The following is a 21,852-nucleotide window of genomic DNA, read 5'->3' as shown; positions in this document are numbered from 1 at the left end:
TGGTTAAACGTCTACCTTCAGCTCAGGTCATGATGCCAAGGTCCTGGGATCAAGTCCCGCACCAGGCTCCTTACTCAGTGGGGAGCACAGATTATCCTTCTGCCTGCCACTCCCCATGCTTATGCTCTCTTTCTCTCTGATAAAATCTTAAAAAAAAAAAAAAAATCAGTTTTCTCTCCTCTTCCCCATCAATTTTCAATTCTTTTGAGTAAGAGGACCATGTTGGATGAACCTTAGCAAAGGAGAAGAGAAAAGAAAAAAAAAAGTGTCACTTTTTGTCTAGATTTCCCCATGAAATAAATCCAAGCCACAGTCACTCTTACTTAAATGAACTCCACACTGTATTAAGAGGGTAACTAAAGGATCAAGACAGTCCCACAGCACATAAGCATTAGTCACCTGTCTTAAGAATATATTCTGGCCTAATGCTCAAAGCTTTCTCTGCTGTTCCTGATTACATAAAAAAGTTTAATTTTTAAAAGTACATTATATGCTGGGCGCCTGGGTGGCTCAGCTGGTTGAGCACCTGACTCCAGGTTTCAGCTTTAGGTCACAATCTCAGAGTCGTGGGACTGATCAAGCTCCCATCAGGCTCTACACTCAGTGGGGAATCTGCTTGAGATTCTGTTTCTCCTCCTTCTGCCTCTCTCTCCCCCTAAAAATAAATAAACCGAATCTTTAAAAAACAAAAATAAAACAAAAAAAAATGCTCATTGTAGGAAATTTGAAAAATATAAATAGGATACCAACTATAATCCTACTATGCTAATTGGTTATTTTTTTTTTTTTTTTTTTTACAAAAGCTGGTGTATTTACTGCGTTGTTTATTTAGAGAAAGAGAATTTAAGTACTTCAAAGACCCAGGTACTGTTCTGGCATGGTACCTTATGTAATTCTCCAAATCTTCAATCTTCTATCACATGATAATCCAATTCTTCTATATTGGGCATTTCTAGTTTTTCACATTCCCCTGTATCAGACCACTAAACATTTTGATCACCAATTCCTATTTTGGTTTTGCTCTTTACTTAAGATGATACTGGGGTGCATGAGTGCCTCAGCTGGTGGAGTGTCTGACTTCGGCTCAGGTCATGACCTCAGGGTCCTGGGATGGAGCTCCATGTCAGACTCTGCACATCAGGCTCTGTGCTTAGCGGGAGGTCTACTTGTCCCTCTCCCTCTGCCCTTTCCCCTGCTCAAGTGTACCTCCTGGTCTCTCTCTCATAAGTAAATAAATCTTGAAAAAAAAAAGATGATACCATCTCTACAATTTTGTACATAGGCAAGCTCACTCTAGAAAATATTTCTAATTCAACATACTTGATAAAAACATACATAATACTGCCTTTTAGGGAACTGGACATAGTTCTTTATTATTGTACTAAAAGCTGAGGATGCAAGAAAGTAAAAATGGATTTGTCAATTTTAATGCCATGATTCATGAAAGAAAACCAAGAGGAAAGTAACCTGTCTAAAATTAATAAACTTCCTATTATCTGATCTATACCATGGAGAAAAAGAAATCAGAAGGGGATACAAACTTCCCCCAAAATTCTAACAACTAAAATTATCTGATAAAAATGTTACCTATTTTTCTCAACAGATCTAATAGAAAAATAATTCCAACAACCAGATATGAAGAAACACAACCCTTGGTAATTAGTCTGCTAGCTTCTGAAGATGAAGTCATGTGTATGCCACGGTAGTTATACAGGACAGTATGACTATAGTCCTCAAAAAAACACGGGTGAATTCAAGTGAATGCTGATGTAGAGTATGTAAGAACAAGCTGGGAAATAGCTTAACTAAATATATTTATTAAGTATAGACATTCTATTTTAAGCAAAATGGAGAATGGGGAAATTTTTTCAGTAAATGGAGACTCGAGAACATTAAAAGGATTTTACGTATAGCAGATAATGTATACAGAAAAGCAAAACCAGGCAGTTCAAGTGTACTTTCAGAGTCTTACCTAATCATTTTACCTAAGATTGAAAGAAAACACAGGTGATACTTATTAAACATAAAAAAGTGGGAAAAAAGTGAAACCGGAGATTACAAAGGAAGTTCACTTTTCATTCAACACCTTTTTTGTACTATTTAAACTTTCTTTAAAAAAAAAAATATTTAGGGGCGCCTGGGTGGCTCAGTGGGTTAAAGCCTCTGCCTTTGGCTCAGGTCATGATCCCAGGATCCTGGGATGGAGCCCCGCATCGGGCTCTCTGCTCAGCAGGGAGCCTGCTTCCTCCCTCTCTCTCTCTCTCTGCCTGCCTCTCTGCCTACTTGTGATCTCTGTCTGTCAAAAGAAAATAAAATAAAATCTTTAAAAAAAACCAAAAAAACAAACTTATTAAAAAAAAAACATACTTATTCTGTTACACTGAAAAGAAATTAAATTTTAAAAAATCACATTTATTTTTTTTATAAAGCAAAAAGTTGAGCAACAAAGTAAATCAGGTACTATTGTAATATAATCCAAAGTATAAAATAGATATCCATGAGTCCACACTGATATAAATAAATAAACGAGGAGAACAGACAAATCTCCTTTGCAGAAAAGTCCCAAATGATTTATGTAGATAGCTGCTACCCCAGAGTGGAGCCTAAACCCTCCCCACCTGAGTGCAGGCAGTGCACAGTGACTTTCTTCCGAAAAGCACAGCACAGGTGGGAACAGTAATCTTACAGGGCAGAAACTCAACAAATGCCACCTGAACCAGATGAAAATCATCAGTGACAAGTCACGTGATGGCATGTAGTACTGATAGGAGGAGAGTGGTATGGTCTTCCTTCCAGAATCCGTATCTCAGTTCTGAGAAGAACATGAGACAAATCCATTTGAGGGCCTTCTATTAAATACCTGGCCAGTACTCCTCAAAACCGTCAGTCATCAAAAATATGAAAAGTTTGAGAAAATGTGACAGTCTAGAGGAACCTAAACAGACATTAAGTAAATACAATGTGGTAGCCTGGATGGGATCGTGAGACAGAGAAAGGTTACCAGTAAAAATAAGAAAATCAGAATAAAGTACAGATTAAGGCATCATAATGTATCAATACAGGTTCACTACTTAGGACAGATGTGCCACACCAATGTAAGATGCTAGTAATAGGGGAAAGCTGGTGCAGGGAATCTGGAACCCTCTGTACTACCTCAGCAACCTTTCTGTAACTATAAAACTATTCCAAAATTGAAAGTTTTATTTAAAAAAAAAAGCAAAGACTATCTTTTAAAAGAATACTCTTTCTCATAATTAAAAGTAGGATTCGCGGGATGCCTGGGTCGCTCAGTAGGTTGAGCATCTGTCTTTGGCTTGGGTCACCATCCCAGAGACCCCAGACTGAGCCCTGAGTCTGGCTCCCTGCTCAGTTGGGAGCCTGCTTCTCCATCTCTACCCCTCACCCCACTCGTGCTCTCTCCCTCTCTAATAAATAAATAGTTTAAATAAATAAATAAAAAGAAGTAGGATTCTCAATAAGATACCCGAATTAAAGAAAAAAAAAATTTAGTAATGACCAAGGCAAGATACTAAAGGCTAAAATGCATAAAATCCCTAATTTATGTTGGGATGAACAAGATTCCTTAGGAAAAGGAAAATAGAGAACTGAGGTGCCTGGGTGGCTCAGTCAGTTAAATGGCTGCCTTTGCTCAGATCATCATTCCAGGGTCCTGGGATTGGGCCTCATGTCGGGTTCCCTGCTTAGCCGGGGTCTGCTTCCCCCTGTCCCTCTGCTGCTCCCCTGCTTGTGCTTTCCTGCTCACTCTCTCAAGTAAATAAGATATTTAAAAAGAAAAAACAGAGAATTAAAATATATATAACTTGAAATTTTAATAATTTCAAGTTTTACAGTGATTTCATAGCAAGAGTTAATCCTAAATTTAATAACAAGCAAATTGAGAAAATTTCCCTCTCACCATTAGCTGCCGCCAGAAAGGATTTGTTACTGCCCCGAGCCTTATTGGTCAAGTCTTCAGTTATGTCCATGTGCCGGTGGATTTCTTCCCGCATTTCTTCCAGAATTTTGCAAAGTTCTGCTTCCCAGTAATCTTTATCTAGACAGTCAATTAATTCTGCAAGTTGGACCTTTGTGCTGTAGTACCAAATTTTCTTCTCATTCTCATTTTCTGTATCTTCTTCTCTGTTTAAAAGAAGTACAAAAACACTCTCTGTGTTAGACATAACGGCACTGATTCGACAACTGCCATCTATCCAGTGAAGGTTAAAATATGTAACACAAAGTCTGCCCACTACAGCTCAGTATATTTGCTTACAAGAAATCCCCTCAAGTCTCATTCAAACTCAAGTTACTTTTACTTTAATTGAGCAAGCTCTAATTATTTTGATTTCCTAGCCCACAGTAGCTTAAGATAAAACAATCTGTGAGAAATAGTGGAGAGAGGATGGAGAGCCTGGGTCGCTCAGTCGGTTGAGCATTCAACTCTTGATTTCATCTCAGGTCATGGTCTCAGGGTCATGAGATGGAGCCCCACAGTGGGTTCAGTGCTCAGTATGGAGTCTGCTTGAGATTTGGTCTCTTTCTCTCTCTCTCTCTGCCCCTCCGAGCTCATTCTTACATAATAAAAACAAAAATCAAATAAAACCTTTAAAAAACAAAAATAGTGGAAAGAGAGGAATTAGTATAGCAGCAATGGAAGATTATCTATGGATGCCTGGGTGGTTCAGTTGGTTTGGCAGTCAATTCTTGATTTCAGCTCAGGATATGATCTCAGCGTCCTGGGACTGAGGCCTGCGTCAGGTTCCTTGCCCACTGGGGAGTTTGATGGAAGATTCTCTCTACCCTCTCCCTCTGCTACTCCCCCCACTCACGTGCACTCTCCCTCTAAAATAAATAAATAAATCTTGAAAAAAGAAAGAAAGGGGCGCCTGGGTGGCGCACTGGGTTAAGCCTCTGCCTTCGGCTCAGGTCATGGTCTCAGGGTCCTGGGATCGAGCCCAGCATCGGGCTCTCTGCTCAGCAGGGAGCCTGCTTCCCGCCCCCCCCACCGCCCTCTGCCTGCCTCTCTGCCTACTTATAATCTCTCTCTCTCTGTCAAATAAATAAAATCTTGAAAGAAAGAAAGAAAAGAAAAGAAAGGTAGGTAGATAGATATCTAGAAACATACAGTAACAGGACCTCACACTTCAGAGTGTGTAAGTACTTGCTGGAAGACAGTCTTACTTATACGTCAGTTGACTTTAAGATCATCACTGAACCACATGAATAGAATCTGAACCAGAAATATTTAAGTTACGGTCAGTGCATGGCAGGAACAGAGCAGGCTGATATTACAATCCAGTTTATAACATTTCCATCAACATGATATACATGCTCTGCTAAATTCTGGTCCTTGAAGGAGTCAACTCTCTGAGTGATAATGTCTCCTCTCTCTTCCTTTCTTATGGACAAAGTTCAAATTGGAGAGAAGAGCAACGTCCTGTCCTGCCTGCATCTCTCCAAAGGTCCCAATCACTTGTAATGTAGCTGTAGATGTCAACTAAAAACACCAGATAAATGCATGCTAGGACCAGACTTTCAGAAATACGTGTGACAGTATTTCTTCTCACATTCAAAAGGAATTCAGGAGCATGTGTGAGTTACCTGATGAGAGAGTCTAACTTTCCTGTCTATTCAATAGCAAACTCACAGAGCTGAAAGAACTGGGCTTTAAGAAAGACCTGGTTTCAGGGGCGCCTTGGTGGCTCAGTCCTTAAGCGTCTGCCTTCCACTCAGGTCCCAGAACCCTGGGATGGAGCCCTGCAACAGGCTCGCTCAGCGGGAAGCCTGCCTCTCCCTCTCCCATTCCCCGTTTGTGTTCCCTTTCTCCCGTGTCTCTCTCTGTCAAATAAATAAATAAAATCAGAAAGAAAGAAAGAGAAAGAAAAGAAAAGAAAAAAAAGAAAGAAAAAGAAAAACCTGGCTTTAAAATGGCTTTAAAAGGGGCGCCTGGGTGGCTCAGTGGGTTAGAGCCTCTGCCTTCGGCTCAGGTCATGACCCCGGGGTCCTGGGATCGAGCCCCGCATCGGGCTCTCTGTTCAGCGGGAGGCCTGCTTCCTCCTCTCTCTCTGCCTGCCTCTCTGCCTACTTGTGTTCTCTCTCTGTCAAATAAATAAATAAAATCTTTAAAAAGAAAAAATGGCTTTAAAATACTCAGGCATTTATAAGATATGCAAATGTGGACAAGACACAACTCTCTGGGTTTCTGAGCCATTTTATTTACCCTGCTGATAAAATGGGGATAATTGTAACTCTTTCAGGGCCACTGTAAGAATTAAAGGTATTATAATAAGGCACAGATTGTAAAAAAATAAAATAAAATAAGGTATAGATTGTAGCACCCAGGCACATTGTTAGTAATCAATAAAAATAAAATATTGTTACTATTACGGTAGTAAGGAAATAAAAATGGAGCAGAATTCCAAGAATGAGTCACTCAGTAATTCTGAAGAAAGGAGGGACATATTAAGTCATGGATAAACAAATGGATATCAAAATTATCAAAAACGGAAAAAAAAGGATTAATGAATGTTATCTCACTTTGCTGTTTAAAAAAAACTTTTTTTTATTTATTTAAGTGATCTCTACCCCCAAGGTGGGGCTCAAACTCAATCTCAAGATCAAGAGGTCGCACGCACTCCCAAGCCAGCACCTTATTTTCTGCTTTCAAATCATCTGCTGACATATGAAATTAGCATATTGTCCTATTAGAAGCTCTCTTAAAAAACTGCTGAAAATCATTTTTTTAAAAATCTGCTTTCAATTTCTCTAATTGGTATTTCTGACTTCTTATGACTGAATGATGACAGCAGTCTTATTCCAATTTACAGTGTTAAAGATGTCAGAGTCCTCTAATCAAAAAGACTAATAAAATACTTTTAAAAGGCAATACTGTATCAAAAATGTAATTAAGTGATAATATCAAATCAGAAAGTACTTAAGTGAGCTTTGGCTGAGTGTAAGAGTTATAGGACAGCCTGATTATTTTCTAAAAAATTAATTTTAAGGATTCACTTGTTATAAAGATGTTGAATTCTTTCTTTTACTATTTCCTTTCTCCTTTTTACTAAGGAAAATCTACCAAATTTCAATGAAACAAGAAAAACATTCTTGGGGTAGAAAACATAACTTACAAGTGTAAGATTTCAACATGAAAATGAGATGGTATGGGAACGAACTTAATTAAATGGACCTTCTATTTTCTCAAATAATTCACTACTATTGAAAGGGTTCCTAATATAGCTGACTTAATCCATACTGTCACTTGCATAATTTCTATCTAAACAGAGAATACGGGTGCCTGGGTGGCTCAGTGAGTTAAGCCTCTGCCTTTGGCTCGGGTCGTGGTCTCGGGGTCCTGGGATCGAGGCCCGCATCAGGCTCTCTGCTCTGCGGAAAGCCTACTTCTCCCTCTCTCTCTGCCTGCCTCTCTGCCTACTTCTGATCTCTGTCAAATAAATAAAATCTTTAAAAAAAAATAAATAAAGAATACTTAATTTTAATTATTTTTTTTTTTTTTAAGATTTTGTTTATTTACTTGAGAGAGGGGGAGAGAGTGAGCAAGTGAGAGAGCACAAGCCAGGGGGTGAAGCAAAGGGAAAAGCAGATACCCTGCTCAGCAGGGAACCATGACCTAAGCCAAAGTCAAATGCCCAACCAACTGAGCCACCCAGGCACCCCTTAATTTCAATTTTAATCTTAATTTTCATCTTAAAAGAGAACTCACTACTTCATATAGCAGAAAGCTCTTCCTTTTTTTTTTTTTTTAAAGGTCATGGGTTGTGAACTTCCAACCCTGAGGTCAAGACCTGAGATGAGATCAAGAATCAGACCCTTAACCTACTGAGCTGCCCAGGCACCCCGGAAAGTTCCTCCTTTTAATGAGATAACACAAACCTAGTGTTTCTATCAATTAGTCCTGATTCTGCCTGCTGGAGTTATATGAAATAAACTTAACACCTCCTCCACACACAATCCTTCAAATTGTTCACAACATCTACAATTTTACTCTCTCTTTTCAGGCCAAACATGCTCAAATACTTTAATCATTTCTTATAGCACATTTTCCAGTCTTCACAAATCTGATATTCTTCACCTCAATGTCCCTCTGTAAGTGTGGCACCTGAAAACTATTTTTGATTCTGTTCAACAGTCATATACAACATTGACATTTTTTTTCTTCTTAAAGCTGTAGAAGGATAAATTTGTTAAAAGCATAAAGTAACAAAACAGAGTGAACAACTGCTGATGTTTTCAAAGAAAAGCTGTTTTTTTCTTTTTTTTTTTTTTTTTAAAGTAACATCTGTACCCAACATGGGGTTCAAACTCATGACCCTGCGATCAAGAGTCTAATGCTCTAATGACTGAGCCAGTCAAGTACCCCATGAAAAGCTGTCCCAATCCGTATGGACTTAGGCACATTAACATAGTTTATATAATCAAAACTATTTGTTCTGATCATAAAAGTGACAAAAGCTTTCCTATACAAATTACATTGATTTATATATATATTTGGTTTGGGGTTAGAATGTGGTTTCTGTAGAAGCTCTGTTCCTACAGTGCCTACGATGTTCCTTCTGTACACCCAAACTGGCCTGGCTTTCAGAAAGACACTAACCAGCTCAAAGGAACTCACAGATGGCAGGAGAAGACAAGTTGGAAAGAAAACGTTTGCCAAAAATATAATTAACAGCAAACATAAATATTAAAGGTCCCCATTTTAAAGTTTGTTTGGCTTTTATTCATGCAAGATAAGTAGGAAGTTAATGACTAACAGTAAATTTCAAGTTTCATTAAAAAAAAAAAAACATAGAAACTTAAGAGTAAGGAACACTAGTAGTGGGTTGAATAGTATCCCTCCAAAATTCATGTCCACCTGAACCTCAGAATGTGACCTTATTTGGAAAAAGGGTCTTTGCAATTGTAACTAGCTGAAGATCTTAAAATGAAATCTGGTATCTTTGGGAAGCCTAGGTGGTTCAGCCAATCAAGCATTGGACTCAATTTCGGCTTGGGTCATGATCTCAGGGTCATGAGATCAAACACCGCGGAGTCTGCATGAGATTCTCTCTCTCCCTCTCCCTCTGCCCTTCCCCCTTCTTGGGCATACACACTCTCTCTAAAATAAATCCTTTAAAAAGAAAAAAAAACAGAGGGGACAACTGGGTGGCTCAGTCAGTTAGACATTCAACTCTTAATTCTGGCTCACATCATGATTTCAGGGTCATGAGATAGAGGCCCAAGTGGGGCTCTGTACTCAACAAGGAGTCTGCTTGGGATTCTCTCTCCTCTCCCGGTACCCCTCCCCTCCTCTCTCTCTCTCTCTCTCAAATAAATAAATAAATAAATAAAAGAGAAATAAATAAATCCTGGAGTGCCTGGGTGGCTCAGTCAGTTAAGCCTCTGTCTTCAGCTCCGGCCATGGTCTCAGGGTCCTGGAATCGAGCCCCACGTTGGGCTCTCTGCTTGGTGGGGAGTCTGCTTCTCCTTCTCCCGCTCTGTGAGTCTGCACATATGCTCTCTCTCTCAAATAAGTAATAAAATATTTTTAAAAAAGAAAGAAAATCCTTAAAAAAAAAAGAAAGAAAGAAATCAGGTATCCTTATAAGTGGAAGAGAGGACACAGAGAAACACACAGGAAAGGTGACGTGAAGGTGCAGGCAAACAGTCATGTGACCCATCTGTCTACAAGCCAAGAAATGTCAAGGATAGCCAGCGACCACTAGAGCTTGGAACAGTCTCCCTGAGAGTCTCCAGAAAGAACCAATCCTGCTGACACTGAGGTTTTAAACTTCTGGCCTTCAAAACTGTGAGAGAACAAATTCCTGTTGTTGTTTTTTTTTTAAAGATTTTTTTATTTATTCATTTGACAGATAGAGATCACAAGTAGGCAGAGAGACAGGCAGAGAGAGAGGAGGAAGCAGGCTCCCCGCTGAGCAGAGAGCCCGATGCGGGGCTCGATCCCAGGACCCTGGGATCATGACCCGAGCCGAAGGCAGAGGCTTTAACCCACTGAGCCACCCAGGCGCCCCAAATTCCTGTTGTTTTTTAAGTGACTCCGTTTATGGTAGTTTGTTACGGCAGCCCTAGGAAACTCATATTTGGGTGTCAGGGAAATGGGAGTGCTGTTCTAAAAAGTACGTAAGAATGTGAAAGTGGCTTTCGAACCAGGTGATGGGAAGAGGCTGGAAGAATCTGGAGGTACCGGAAAGAAAAGGCTCAGACCACCTCAAAGAGACAGAAGTAGGCAGAGATTGGAATTATGCTGCTAAGAAGCCGAGAAACACTTGGGCCACTAGAAGCTGGAAAAGACAAGAGCGGATTCTTTCCTAGAACCTCCAGAAGGAACATGGCCCCACTGATGCCTTGATTTTAGACTTCTAGCCTCCACAATTGTGAGAGAATAAGTTTCTACCACATTGTCTGTGGTCCTTTGTTACTGCAGCCACAAGAAACTAATGCAGGTTATCAATTTAGCAACGAAAACAACAGCCAGGTCGGGCAGCCCGAGTGGGTTAGGACCATACATTCTGGAGCCAGAATCCCTGGGACTCAATCCTGACTCTGCTGCTTACTGCTAATTGTGCGGTGCTGAATAAATTATTTAACCTCTCTATGCCTCAACTTCTCCATCTGAATAATGGGGTTACACTACATATATCAAAATGCTGTTGTGAGGATTAAGTAAATCCGAATACTTAAAGCACTTAAAACTGCGGCGGCACCCACGCCTAAGGATGCAATACACAGAGTTGCTATTATTTTCCTCATCTTATGAAGTATGTGATAATCTACCTTAAAACAAATAATTACAGGGCACCTGGGTGGCTCAGTCGGTTAAGTGTCTGCCTTGCCTCAGGTCCTGATCCCAGCCAGGGTCCCAGGATGGACCACACATCAGGCTCCCTGCTCAGCAGGGAGTCAGTCTACTTCTCCCTCTGCCCCTCCCCCTACCTCTCCCCCTACCCTCTCCCCCCTCCCCGTGTGCACTCTCACTCTCACACAAAAATACACTCTTAAAAATAGTAATAATAATTACAAGTGGGAAGGGTGTTTTTGTTTTATTTTATTTTGTTTTGTTTTAAAAAAAGGAGAAGGGGCGCCTGGGTGGCTCAGTGGGTTAAAGCCTCTGCCTTCGGCTCAGGTCATGATCTCGGCGTTCTGGGATCGAGCCCCGCATCGGGCTCTCTGCTGAGCAGAGAGCCTGCTTCCCCCTCCCTCTCTTTCTCTGTGTGCCTCTCTGTCTACTTGTAATCTCTGTCTGTCAAATGAATAAAAAAAATATTTAAAAAAATAAATAAATAAATAAAAATTAAAAAAGGAGAAGTCTTTTAGGGTGCAAGAGGGAAAGAGGTTCAGAGACAGAAAGCCCTAAGAAATGGCATACATAGGCCAGGATGTGAAGGATAAGTGAGCCAAAAAAGGTTTTGAATGTTTTAGTTTGGTTTTTACTTATTGTGTTTTGAGTGGTGGAAAGCAAGAGAATTAAATGTACATACAGAATTAGGGAACTGTGAACTTTCTGTGAAGAGCAAATGGAAGTAACTAGGTTTTTCAACTTGAGGGAAAAAGAAACTGATCAAAACTGCTCCTTTAAAAAATCACCCAGAGGTGGCGCCTGGGTGGCTCAGTGGGTTAAAGCCTCTGCTTTCGGCTCAGGTCATGATCCCAGGGTCCTGGGATCGAGCCCCACATCGGGCTCTCTGCTCAGCAGGGAGCCTGCTTCCTCCTCTGACTGCTTCTCTGCCTACTTGTAATCTCTGTCTGTCAAATAAATAAATAAAAATCTTTAATTTAGAAAAAAAAAATCACCCAGAGGCGCCTGGGTGGCTCAGTCAGTTAAGCATCTGCCTTCAGCTCAAGTCACGATCCCGGGGTCCTGGGATCAAGGTCCGCAACAGGCTCTGCTCTCAGTGGGTCGCCTGATTCTCCTTTTCACCTCCCCTACCTTGCTCATGCTTAAGCACACTCTCGCTCTCTCTCTCATAAATAAATAAAATCTTAAAAAATAAAAAAAAAATTTTTTTAAAATCATCCAGCTATGAAAAAGAGACTAGAACTGGGGAATGGGGAGTTACATATAGACCAGTTTGGAGGCTACTGTAGTCTAATCAAGATCATGCTGGCTTGTATTATAGCAAGGATAGTGAGAATGGAGAAAATCAGATTCAATACTTAAGAGGTAATGAAAAGATGGGGCGCCTTGGTGGCTCAGTAGGTTAAGCATCAGCCTTTAGCCCAGGTCATGATATCGGTGTCCTGGGATGGAGTTCCTAGTCAGGCTCCCTGCTCAGCAGGAAGCCTGCATCTCCCTCTCCCTCTGCAGCTCCCCCTGCTTGTACTCTCTCTCTCTCTCTAATAAATAGATAAATCTTTAAAATGAAAAAAAAAAAAAAAAAAGAGGTAATGAAAAGGTATAACAAACAATACTGGACAAAAGCCTATCCCCGAGTTTCTTGCTTGAACAGCTGGTACGATGGTGGTCCCATTTACCATGATGGGATCCGTGGATGAAAGGTAGGTAAGGGGTGGAAGTGATGAGTTCAGTTTTGGACAAGTTGTATTTGAGCTGCCTGCTCTGTGAACATGTCCGGAGACTTGGAATATACAGAACTGGATATGGGCAGAAGGCTTACGGATATAGGTTTGATGGCAACTAAGCCAGCAAGTAAATAAGTGGTTTACAGTTAGAACGGGGAGGCACAGGTGCAAAGCAGCATAGGTTTAAGAATATAATTTAGTCTGTTTGAAAAATGAAAAAAAAAAAGTTTTTAAGTTTATTTACTTTTTTAAGTAATCTCTACCCACAATATGGGGCTAAAACCACAACCCTAAGATCAAGAGTCACATATGATTCGACTGAGCCAGCCAGGTGCCCCCCTTCAAAACAGCTTTAAGTGTTGTATTCAAGGTAATTTTATCCAGAATGAATAGTGACAAGAAAAGGTGCTAATCTAATTTGGCAATTCCTGTTTTACTAACTGTCCCAATTTTAGAGCAAAGGATAGGATGGATGCCATAATTAAGAAAGACTGGCCCAGTCGGTTAAGCATCTGCCTTCAGCTCAGGCCATGATCTCAGAGTCCTGGGATGGAGCCCTACATCGCGCTCTCTGCTCAGCAGGGAATCTGCTTCTCCCTCTGTGCTCTATCTCTCAAATAAATAAATAAAATCTTTTAAAAAAGAAAAAGGAAAGACTGGCCTTCTTATATATATTGGATTAAAAGCGATCTCTAAGTTGATTGCTCAGCGTTTGGTTCCTTAGGTAGATTCATGTAAGAATCTTTCTTTTATTATATGCTTCACTAACCTATACAAATAACATATTTTTTAATGAGTATTAAACACATAAAAGCAGTAGCAGAAAAGCTTAGTTTGTATAAACTACTAGCATTGCAACTGAAAACTGTTCACTACTGGGGCACGTGGGTGGCGTGGCTGGTTGAGCGTCCAACTCTTGATTTCAGCTCAGGTTGTGATCTCAGGACTGGGAGATCAAGCCCTGAGCTGGGCTCCATGCTCAGCAGAGTCTGCATGAGTTTCTCTCTCCCTTTCCCTCTGCCCCTCCCACCATGCATGCATGTGGGCAACACGCTCTACACTCTCTCAAATAAATAAATCAATCCTTATAAAAATATTGTTCACACTCCACACTTTATTTTGGGTATGCCCCCTTTGGGCAATAGGTCTGTTGACTCATCATTTTAAGCTTCCAGGGAGAGGATCCACCAAATCTCCATCCAGTCAACTGAACAATTTACATGACTTTAAGTTTCACCAGGAGTCCACATATAATCTACCACAAGAGGGCATCAAACTGAAATTGTTTTATCTAACTTTTTAAAAAAAGATGTAAAATCTTTCTGATTTACTGAGATTATTGACATTACCACTAACAATGATATTTAAAGTTTTGTATTTGACTTTATAAAAATAACAGTCAAAAATCACAGCATGAAGAAAAAAAAAATCACAGCACAAAGAAAAGAAATCCTTATCCCCCTAAAATCTTCACTAAATTTCCTGTACTTTATTATGCATCAAGAAAGGCAATTTAAGGGGCACCTGGCTGGCTCAGTAGGCAGAGCACCCAACTCTTGATCTTGGGATCATGAGTTTAAGCCCATATTAGGCACAGAGTTTAATTTAAAAAAATCTATATATATCTATATATAGATTTTTTTAAGGCAATTTCAGGTAATGAGTAAAGCTTTCAAAAAAATAAATTAAGTGAATAGTTTCACTGCCAAATATAGAACTTAAGGAAGTTTACTGTTCAATTTAGAAAAGCAGATTATTTCATCTCATCAATAATATACCAAAAATCCATCCACTCGGGACGCCTGACTCAGGTCATGATCCCAAGGTCCTGGGATTGAATCTGACATCGGGCTCCTTGCTCAGCAGCAAGCCTGCTTCTGCCTCTGCCTTCTGTTTTCCCTGCTTATGCTCACTCTCTTGTTCTCTCTCTCTGACAAATAAATGAGTAGAATCGTTTAAAAAAAAAATCCATCCACAAGTACTTCAAACGTAACCTAAGTCCTTTGACTCATGTAATTATAAAGGTTCACACACATTTAACTACATTTAAAGAATCTTCTCTCCTACTTGCCTGAGTGTTGTTTTATTTATTTATTTTAGATTTTATTTATTTATTTGACAGACAGAAATCACAAGTAGGCAGAGAGGCAGGCAGAGAGAGAGGAGGAAGCAGGCTCCCTGCCCAGCAGAGAGCCCGATGCGGGGCTCGATCCCATGACCCCGGGATCATGACCTGAGCCGAAGGCAGAGGCTTTAACCCACTGAGCCACCCAGGCGCCCCCTGAGTGTTGTTTTAAATACCAATACTGATTTATCAGGGAACAGAACTTCTTTGGAATGCCACTTATATTTTCAAAAAATGCCTCTGTCTCAAATTTTTAAAGGTCTCAGAAATACCCAGCCCAGGTACAGCAAAAGTCACTACACTATCTCCACCCACCCCCAACCACAGTCGTAAGCACTGATTTTAACAACTAAAACAATGTAAGTTGCAGGCATCTCAAGAGGATGCCTTAAAAACTACACAATACTATACAATTAGTTAAATGAAAATATTCTAATAGGTTCTGAGAAAAAATTCCAGGTCCCACTTACTAACAGTCAGAGAGTCTTGGGCAAGCTCTAGAGCAAGTTATTTAACCTGTATGAGCTTTAGTCTCTTCATCTATAAAATGCAGACAAAAATAATACCTACATTATTGGGTTGTTGCAATTATTAATGAAAAAAAACCGTAAATATAATGCTTAGAACACTATGAGGCACATATTAGTACTCAATAAATGTTTCTGGCTATTCACTACTAATTCAGCACCTACTGGTTCCACCTTTGGGTCCCTAAAACCCTAGGTCTAGACCTTACGATTATTTGTAATAAATCTTATAAATGTCAAGGCCAATCAATATTTGAACAAAGCTGGAGCACCTGGGTGGCTCAGAGGATTAAGCCTCTGCCTTCAGCTCAGGTCATGATCTCAGGGTCCACTGGGCTCTCTGCTTGGCAGGGAGCCTGCTTCCCCCTCTCTTTCTGCCTTCCTGCTTGTGATCTCTCTCTCTCTGTGTCAAATAAATAAATAAAATCTTTTAAAAATAATTTTTTTTTTTTTGTACAAAGAACCTTTCTCATGTTTCTGGCCCAAAAGGGCAGGACAGAGAAGGAAGTGAGAAGCAGGGAGAATGAACATGCAAGAGGATGAGGGAGGGCAGGATAGGGAAGGGAAGCATAAGGAGGGAAAATAGGACCACAGAATACATTTCACTTACTTCCTACTAATTTGTTCAAAGAGATTCCAAGGACTCTGGGCCTTTTGAGAGGGCTTTTGAGACAGAGTCTGAACATGGCCTGTTGAGGCATTTGAAACAGAGTCTGAACATGGCCTGTTAACTACTGAATGTCTATAGAAAAGGACATGCACTAGGCTCCCTAATGGGCAGTGTCACTGACTTTTCACTTAAAATGAAATACAGGGGCGCCTGGGTGGCTCAGTTTTAGGCCGCTGCCTTCGGCTCAGGTCATGATCCCAGGGTCCTGGGATCGAGTTCCGCATCAGGCTCTCTGCTCAGCAGGGAGCCTGCTTCCCTTCCTCTCTCTCTGCCTGCCTCTCTGCCTACTTGTGATCTCTGTCTGTCAAATAAATAAATAAAATCTTTAAAAAATAAAATAAAATAAAATAAAATGAAATACAGCATTAAACTTCAACCCAAAACATGGTTACAGTGATCTCACCAGTGGTAATGACCTTGCCAACAAAAAGCTTCCGTGCTACTACCTCCACAGCAAGAGGTCAAAAAGATGGTACAATAACTACCATGACCAGGTATGTGGGAGGTGGGAGGGCAAGACAAAAATATATACAAATTTTAAAAAATCATTAATCCAAATCAAAAGATGCAAAATAGGGGCGCCTGGGTGGCTCAGTGGGTTAGAGCCTCTGCCTTCTGCTTGGGTCATGATCTCAGGTCCTGGGATTGAGCCCCACATCGGGCTCTCTGCTCGGCAGGGAGCCTGCTTCCTCCTCTCTCTCTGTCTGCCTTTCTGACTGCTTGTGACACCTGTCTCTCTCTCTCTCTCTCTCTCTCTCTGTTAAATAAATAAAATCTTAAAAAAAAGAAAAAGATGCAAAATATACACTTTAAAACTTCAAATACTCTTTCTCTTACCAGTTTCTGAATTAAGGTAATAGACTAAATCCAAACATCTCATTTTTTCCCTCTTGAAACTCTCTTAGAACTGCTAAAGAAGTATTTGTTAAAACATTAAAGGCACAAGGATAGAGAAAATAGCAGAGACAACAAACAAAATTTGGAAGCAGGAGAAAGGAAATGAATGAGTGATAACTGCCATTAGCAGAGCCAAGAAAGCCCAAGGCCAAACCAAAAGGGTGACACTGAGAACCAATAATCACAGTCCCCAAAAGACACTGAAAATGGAAAAGGGTGCATCTACAACAAAAACTGCTTGAAAGCTGCTTAACGAGCAGATCCCTAGACCTTCTATACCCATCCTCTTCAGCCACTACATGCTTAGTCTCTAAAGGAGGGAACACTGAAGTTCTCCAGACTAGGGCTTACCAGTTCTCTGCTTAGGTGTGAACAAAGATACTAACTGTAGAGAAAATCAAACACTGAGGGGCTATACCAGTCAGATCCTCATGCTCCAAGAAGGATGCCAGAAAGGCCTCTCTGGGCCATCTGTCCAGTTCAAGAAGGATTAAAAACAGTGAGTGACATCAGTGATGCCCAATAAAATAAGAAAATCACCCAGTGGTTAAGCTCAAAATTGGTAAGGCCTACCCTCTTGCTCAGAGCTTCCAATCAGCTGTATAACCCCACAATGTTAATTAGGATTAGAAAATTATAAATTAACAATCTGAGGATGGAAGAGACCAAAACAAATCCCAGCAAGAAGCAACTGAGAAGAAAGAGAGACTATGCACAGAGGGGGGAAAAAACACACACACTCATACACATAAAAGTATCATTAATATCCTCAGAAAAGAGAAAAAACTATTCTATCTATGAAACAAAAACAGAATTTTATTACTTTTTTAAAGGAAGAAGATTCTAAGAACAAAAGAGCTCTTAGAGAATAAAAATATGATAGCAAAAAAAAAAAAAAAAAACAAAAAAAAAAAAAAAACAACCTAAATAATAGGAATAGGGCTGGAAGACTAAGATAAGGAAATCTAGAAAAACTGAGCAACACCCCCATACACACACACACATACACACTCTCTCACCCCAAAGAACAAAGACAAAGAGGAAAACTGGAGAAAAAAAGATAAGAAAACAGAAGACCAAAATAGGAAGTCCAGTGTTCAATAAAATAATGGCACAAGCTAAATACAACAGGGAGAAGGGGAGAAGGAAGTCCTCAAGAGAAGTTCTCAACAGAAGGACTCAACCGCCAGATTGAAAGTACCCACCAGGGCGCCTGGGTGGCTCAGTCGTTAAGTGTCTGCCTTCAGGCTCAGGTATGATGCCAGGGTCCTGGAATCAAGCCCCGCATCGGGCTCCCTGTTCAGCAGGAAGCCTGCTTCTCCCTCTCCCACTGCCCCTGCTTGTGTTCCCTCTCCAGCTGTGTCTTTCTCTGTCAATAAATCTTTAAAAAAAAAAAAAAAAAAGAAAAAGAAAGTACCCACCAAACAACCAGTGGATGAGAAAAGACTCACACAACACCATACCACTCTAAAACTACAAAACACTACAACCAAAGAGGAGATTCCATAAGCTTCCAGATTAAGTCCAAACCAGTCACACACAATCAATGAACGGATTCAGATTGCTCAACAGCAACACTGCAAGAAGACAACTGCAAAAAACTCGGAGGATCTCTGCTTACTCTGTACCATTTTTATAATCAAAGGCTCAGCCACCTAAGATTCTTCTCTCTAGCTGGCTTGGCCTGCCCAGGTATTGATGGAGCTCTCGCTCTCTGCTCCATGCCCTGCTCTAATGTTTCATTTCATCCCACCACAGATTTTTCTGACTGGACCTAATTCTGAGAGCTGAAAGAAGGCTTTGAAGATTTCAGAAGCTGAAAATACAAAGTAGTCCAATAATTCTGATTATATTTCTACAAGATGTCAAAACCAAGTCCACACTACAAGCCTGCCCAACATATTACTGAGGGACAAGCTGTGCTCTTCCAGACTGCCTCCTGACCTTCCCACTGACCTGCCTGGAAGAGTCTCTTGGAAACCCTCGGAAAAGCAGAAGCCTACAACCGTGAGTCTGTTGAGCTTATCTCCTCCTCCAAGACTACAATCAATAATGACCTAACTGATCTTTCGTAAGACAGCTGGTTTACTCTTGTCAGTCCATTTTACGTATAGATATAGCAAAACTAAAGAGAATCAGGAAAATCCTAGCATCAAAATTAGGGTGGAGATCACCTCAGGGTAGGCTGTAGGGAACATAACCAGGGAAGGGCCCACAGTGGCATCTGCTAATTCCTACACCAGGAAATTAATACACTGGTGTGTAATTTTTCTTTTTTTTTTTCATACATTTTTCTTTCTTTGCAATTTAAGAAACTTTAAAAAAAAATTTTTTAAAGATTTTATTTATTTATTTGTCAGACAGAGAGAGAGCACAAGCAGGCAAAGTGGCAGGCAAAGTGGCAGGCAGAGGCAGAGAGAGAAGCAGGCTCCCTGCTGAGCGAGGAGCCCAATGTGGGACTCGATCCCAGGACCCTGGGATCAGACCCCAGCCAAAGGCAGCGGCTTAACCAACTAAGCCACCCAGGCATCCCAATTTAAGAAACTTTTAATGTACATATTCCTTCAAGTTAGAAATTGTTTAACTAGGTAACTCATTATTAAATCACAAAGGTTTATGTTACATCAGCAGCAGAGCTCTGTTTTATCAGTCATGAAGGAAACTGGCTTAATTCTAAATACATACATAAAGTAAGACCAGATTTACTTACATTATGAGTCTTCGGTTTAAGAACCAGTATTTCCTCCGACTCCTGTCATATCCAATAGGTTCATGTCGAATATATGGTTTGTTTTTTTGGATTTCAGCAACACAGTCAGTCACACCAGGCACCTTATGTGCTACACAGACTTCACACTGCCACTCATCCTCCGGGACCTCCTCAAGAGGTGGTTTCACACATTCCAAATGGTATACTGCCGAACATGTCTCACAGCAAAGCAAATCCCCAAGTTTGTGACACACCCGACAATGGTCGTCATATTGGATCACCCCCTCAGACATCAATTCCTCACGAGCAATATTTGTGGTAAGAAACTGATCAACTAAGAACTGCAGAACTTTGATTTTGTTCTCCACTGGTCCATAGGGATAGTCCTCTGCTTCTTGGTAAGGAAGAACATGATGGTACTCCTTATCACTCTCACAGTACACCCGCAGCACCTCTGGCCACGTCATCCCATCTATGAAATACAGCGTAGAATTAACGCTATCTTTCAGATCAGCAGGTCCAAAGGTAGTATTGGAAGTGTCTTCTTCACGCAAAACCGCTTTCAAAAGCACAACATGCATCTCCGCCATCAGTGTGCACTGCTCTTGACTCACGAGAGCTGCACAAAAGTCCTCAAAGCGAAAAGGAGATAACCTTAAAACAGTGCCAAAGTTCCGCAGTACCTCATAGATAGCAATAACATTCATTATATGCTCATTAGGCACCATTAAATCCTCAGAGGACTTGGGAAATTCAAGGGGTGGGATGTCTTTTTCTTCCAATATCGGAGAACGAGGCCGATGTACTCTTGGTTTTCGCCTACCTGTTAAAAAAAGAAAAGGGATAATTACATCAGTACACTGTGTTTTTTTTTTTTAAATATTTATTTATTTAAGTAATCTTTACACCCAAAGAGGGGCTCAAACTCACAACCCTGAGATCAAGTGTCACACGCCCCTCCCACTGAGTTAGCCAGGTGTGCCACAAAATCAGTACATGGTTTCTAAAAACAAGAGTTTTCCAGTTTTTCCTACCTGGACCTCAAAACATAGCTAAGCATACTTTTATTTTTCTAGTAACTGTCAAGTAAAAATAATACCAATGAGTAATGATTTAGTTCTAATTTTTACGTCTATAAAAAAATCTGAATTCGAAGTTTTCCCATTACATTACAAACTACAAGTAAAAAAATTGCGATTATAATCAGTTCTCAATTATCTAGAGCGGTTAACTGGTGTAGAGCTAATCATGACAAGAAACGACTGTTTATGAAAGACCTCAAAGATCATAAATGAGAAAAAGTCCCCATGTATGAGAAGAGACACAACAGAGCTCATACTCTGCCCACTGCGATTCACAAATGCCTCTCAACAACCAGACAGGAAGTCCTCTGCTGAAGCACCCCTTTTCCTCTGTCAGAACTGCTTCCTGAGAGCCACGCAGCAGGGGAGTTCCACAGTGAAGCACAAAGTTAGGGCTGAAACAGAAAGGAAGGAGGAAGTAGGAGAGGAGGAGAGTCCCAATGCTGGGAGAAGGAAAAAGGGAGGCTCAGGCAGGAAACAGACAACAGACAATGTACATTTTTTAGCAGTCAGTTGTAGTCAACTGTAGGTGCCTGTTCCCAATTTTTGAGATGTGATGTCCAAGAATATATATGTATACATATAAACATATCAATATACAGCACATCTGAGAACTTAGTTTGTACCAAGCATACAGTCCTCATTTAATTCTCTGAATGAGTCTATGAGGTATTTTTTTTTAAGATTTATTTATTTGAGAGTGAGAGAGAGCAAGAGAGGGGAGAAGGTCAGAGGGAGAAGCAGACTCTCCATGGAGCTGGGAGCCCGATGTGGGACTCGATCCCGGGACTCCAGGATCATGACATGAGCAGAAGGCAGTCGCTTAACCAACTGAGCCATCCAGGCAGTGCGCTTGAGGTATTTTAATAAGCCCTGCTATACAAATAAGAAAACCTGTTGAAAGAAACAAGTTTCTGGGGCCCCTGGGTGGCTCAGTCAGTTGAGCATCTGCCTTAGACTCAGGTCATGGTCCCAGGGTCCTAGAATCGAGCCAAGTCAGATGGGCTCCATGCTCCGCAGGAGCCTGCTTCTCCCTCTCTCGACTGCTTGTGCTCTCTTGCTGTCACTATCTGTCTCTCTCAAATAAATAAAGAAAATCTTTTTTTAAAAAAAAGAAACAAGGGGCGCCTGGGTGGCTCAGTGGGTTAAGCCGCTGCCTTCGGCTCGGGTCATGATCCCAGGTCCTGGGTTCGAGCCCCGCATCGGGCTTTCTGCTCAGCAGGGAGCCTGCTTCCTCCTCTCTCTCTGCCTGCCTCTCTGCCTGCTTGTGATTTCTCTCTGTCAAATAAATAAATAAAATCTTA

General features: G+C 40.7%; 1 protein-coding gene across 1 annotated transcript in view; it reads right to left on the bottom strand.

Annotated features, from left to right (window-relative positions):
* Nucleotides 1-21,852, bottom strand: part of LOC111158201 (bromodomain PHD finger transcription factor) — a 157,476-nt gene that overhangs the window by 92,461 nt on the left and 43,163 nt on the right. The window contains 2 exon segments of the mRNA XM_022520120.1: nucleotides 3,917-4,140; nucleotides 19,467-20,289. Coding sequence (XP_022375828.1) covers nucleotides 3,917-4,140; nucleotides 19,467-20,289 — 1,047 coding nt within the window.

Source organism: Enhydra lutris, unplaced genomic scaffold (genome assembly GCF_002288905.1).
Source record: "Enhydra lutris kenyoni isolate GAN:26980312 unplaced genomic scaffold, ASM228890v2 scaffoldscaffold57, whole genome shotgun sequence".
NCBI lineage: Eukaryota > Metazoa > Chordata > Mammalia > Carnivora > Mustelidae > Enhydra > Enhydra lutris.
This window is presented reverse-complemented; position numbering and strand designations above follow the sequence as displayed.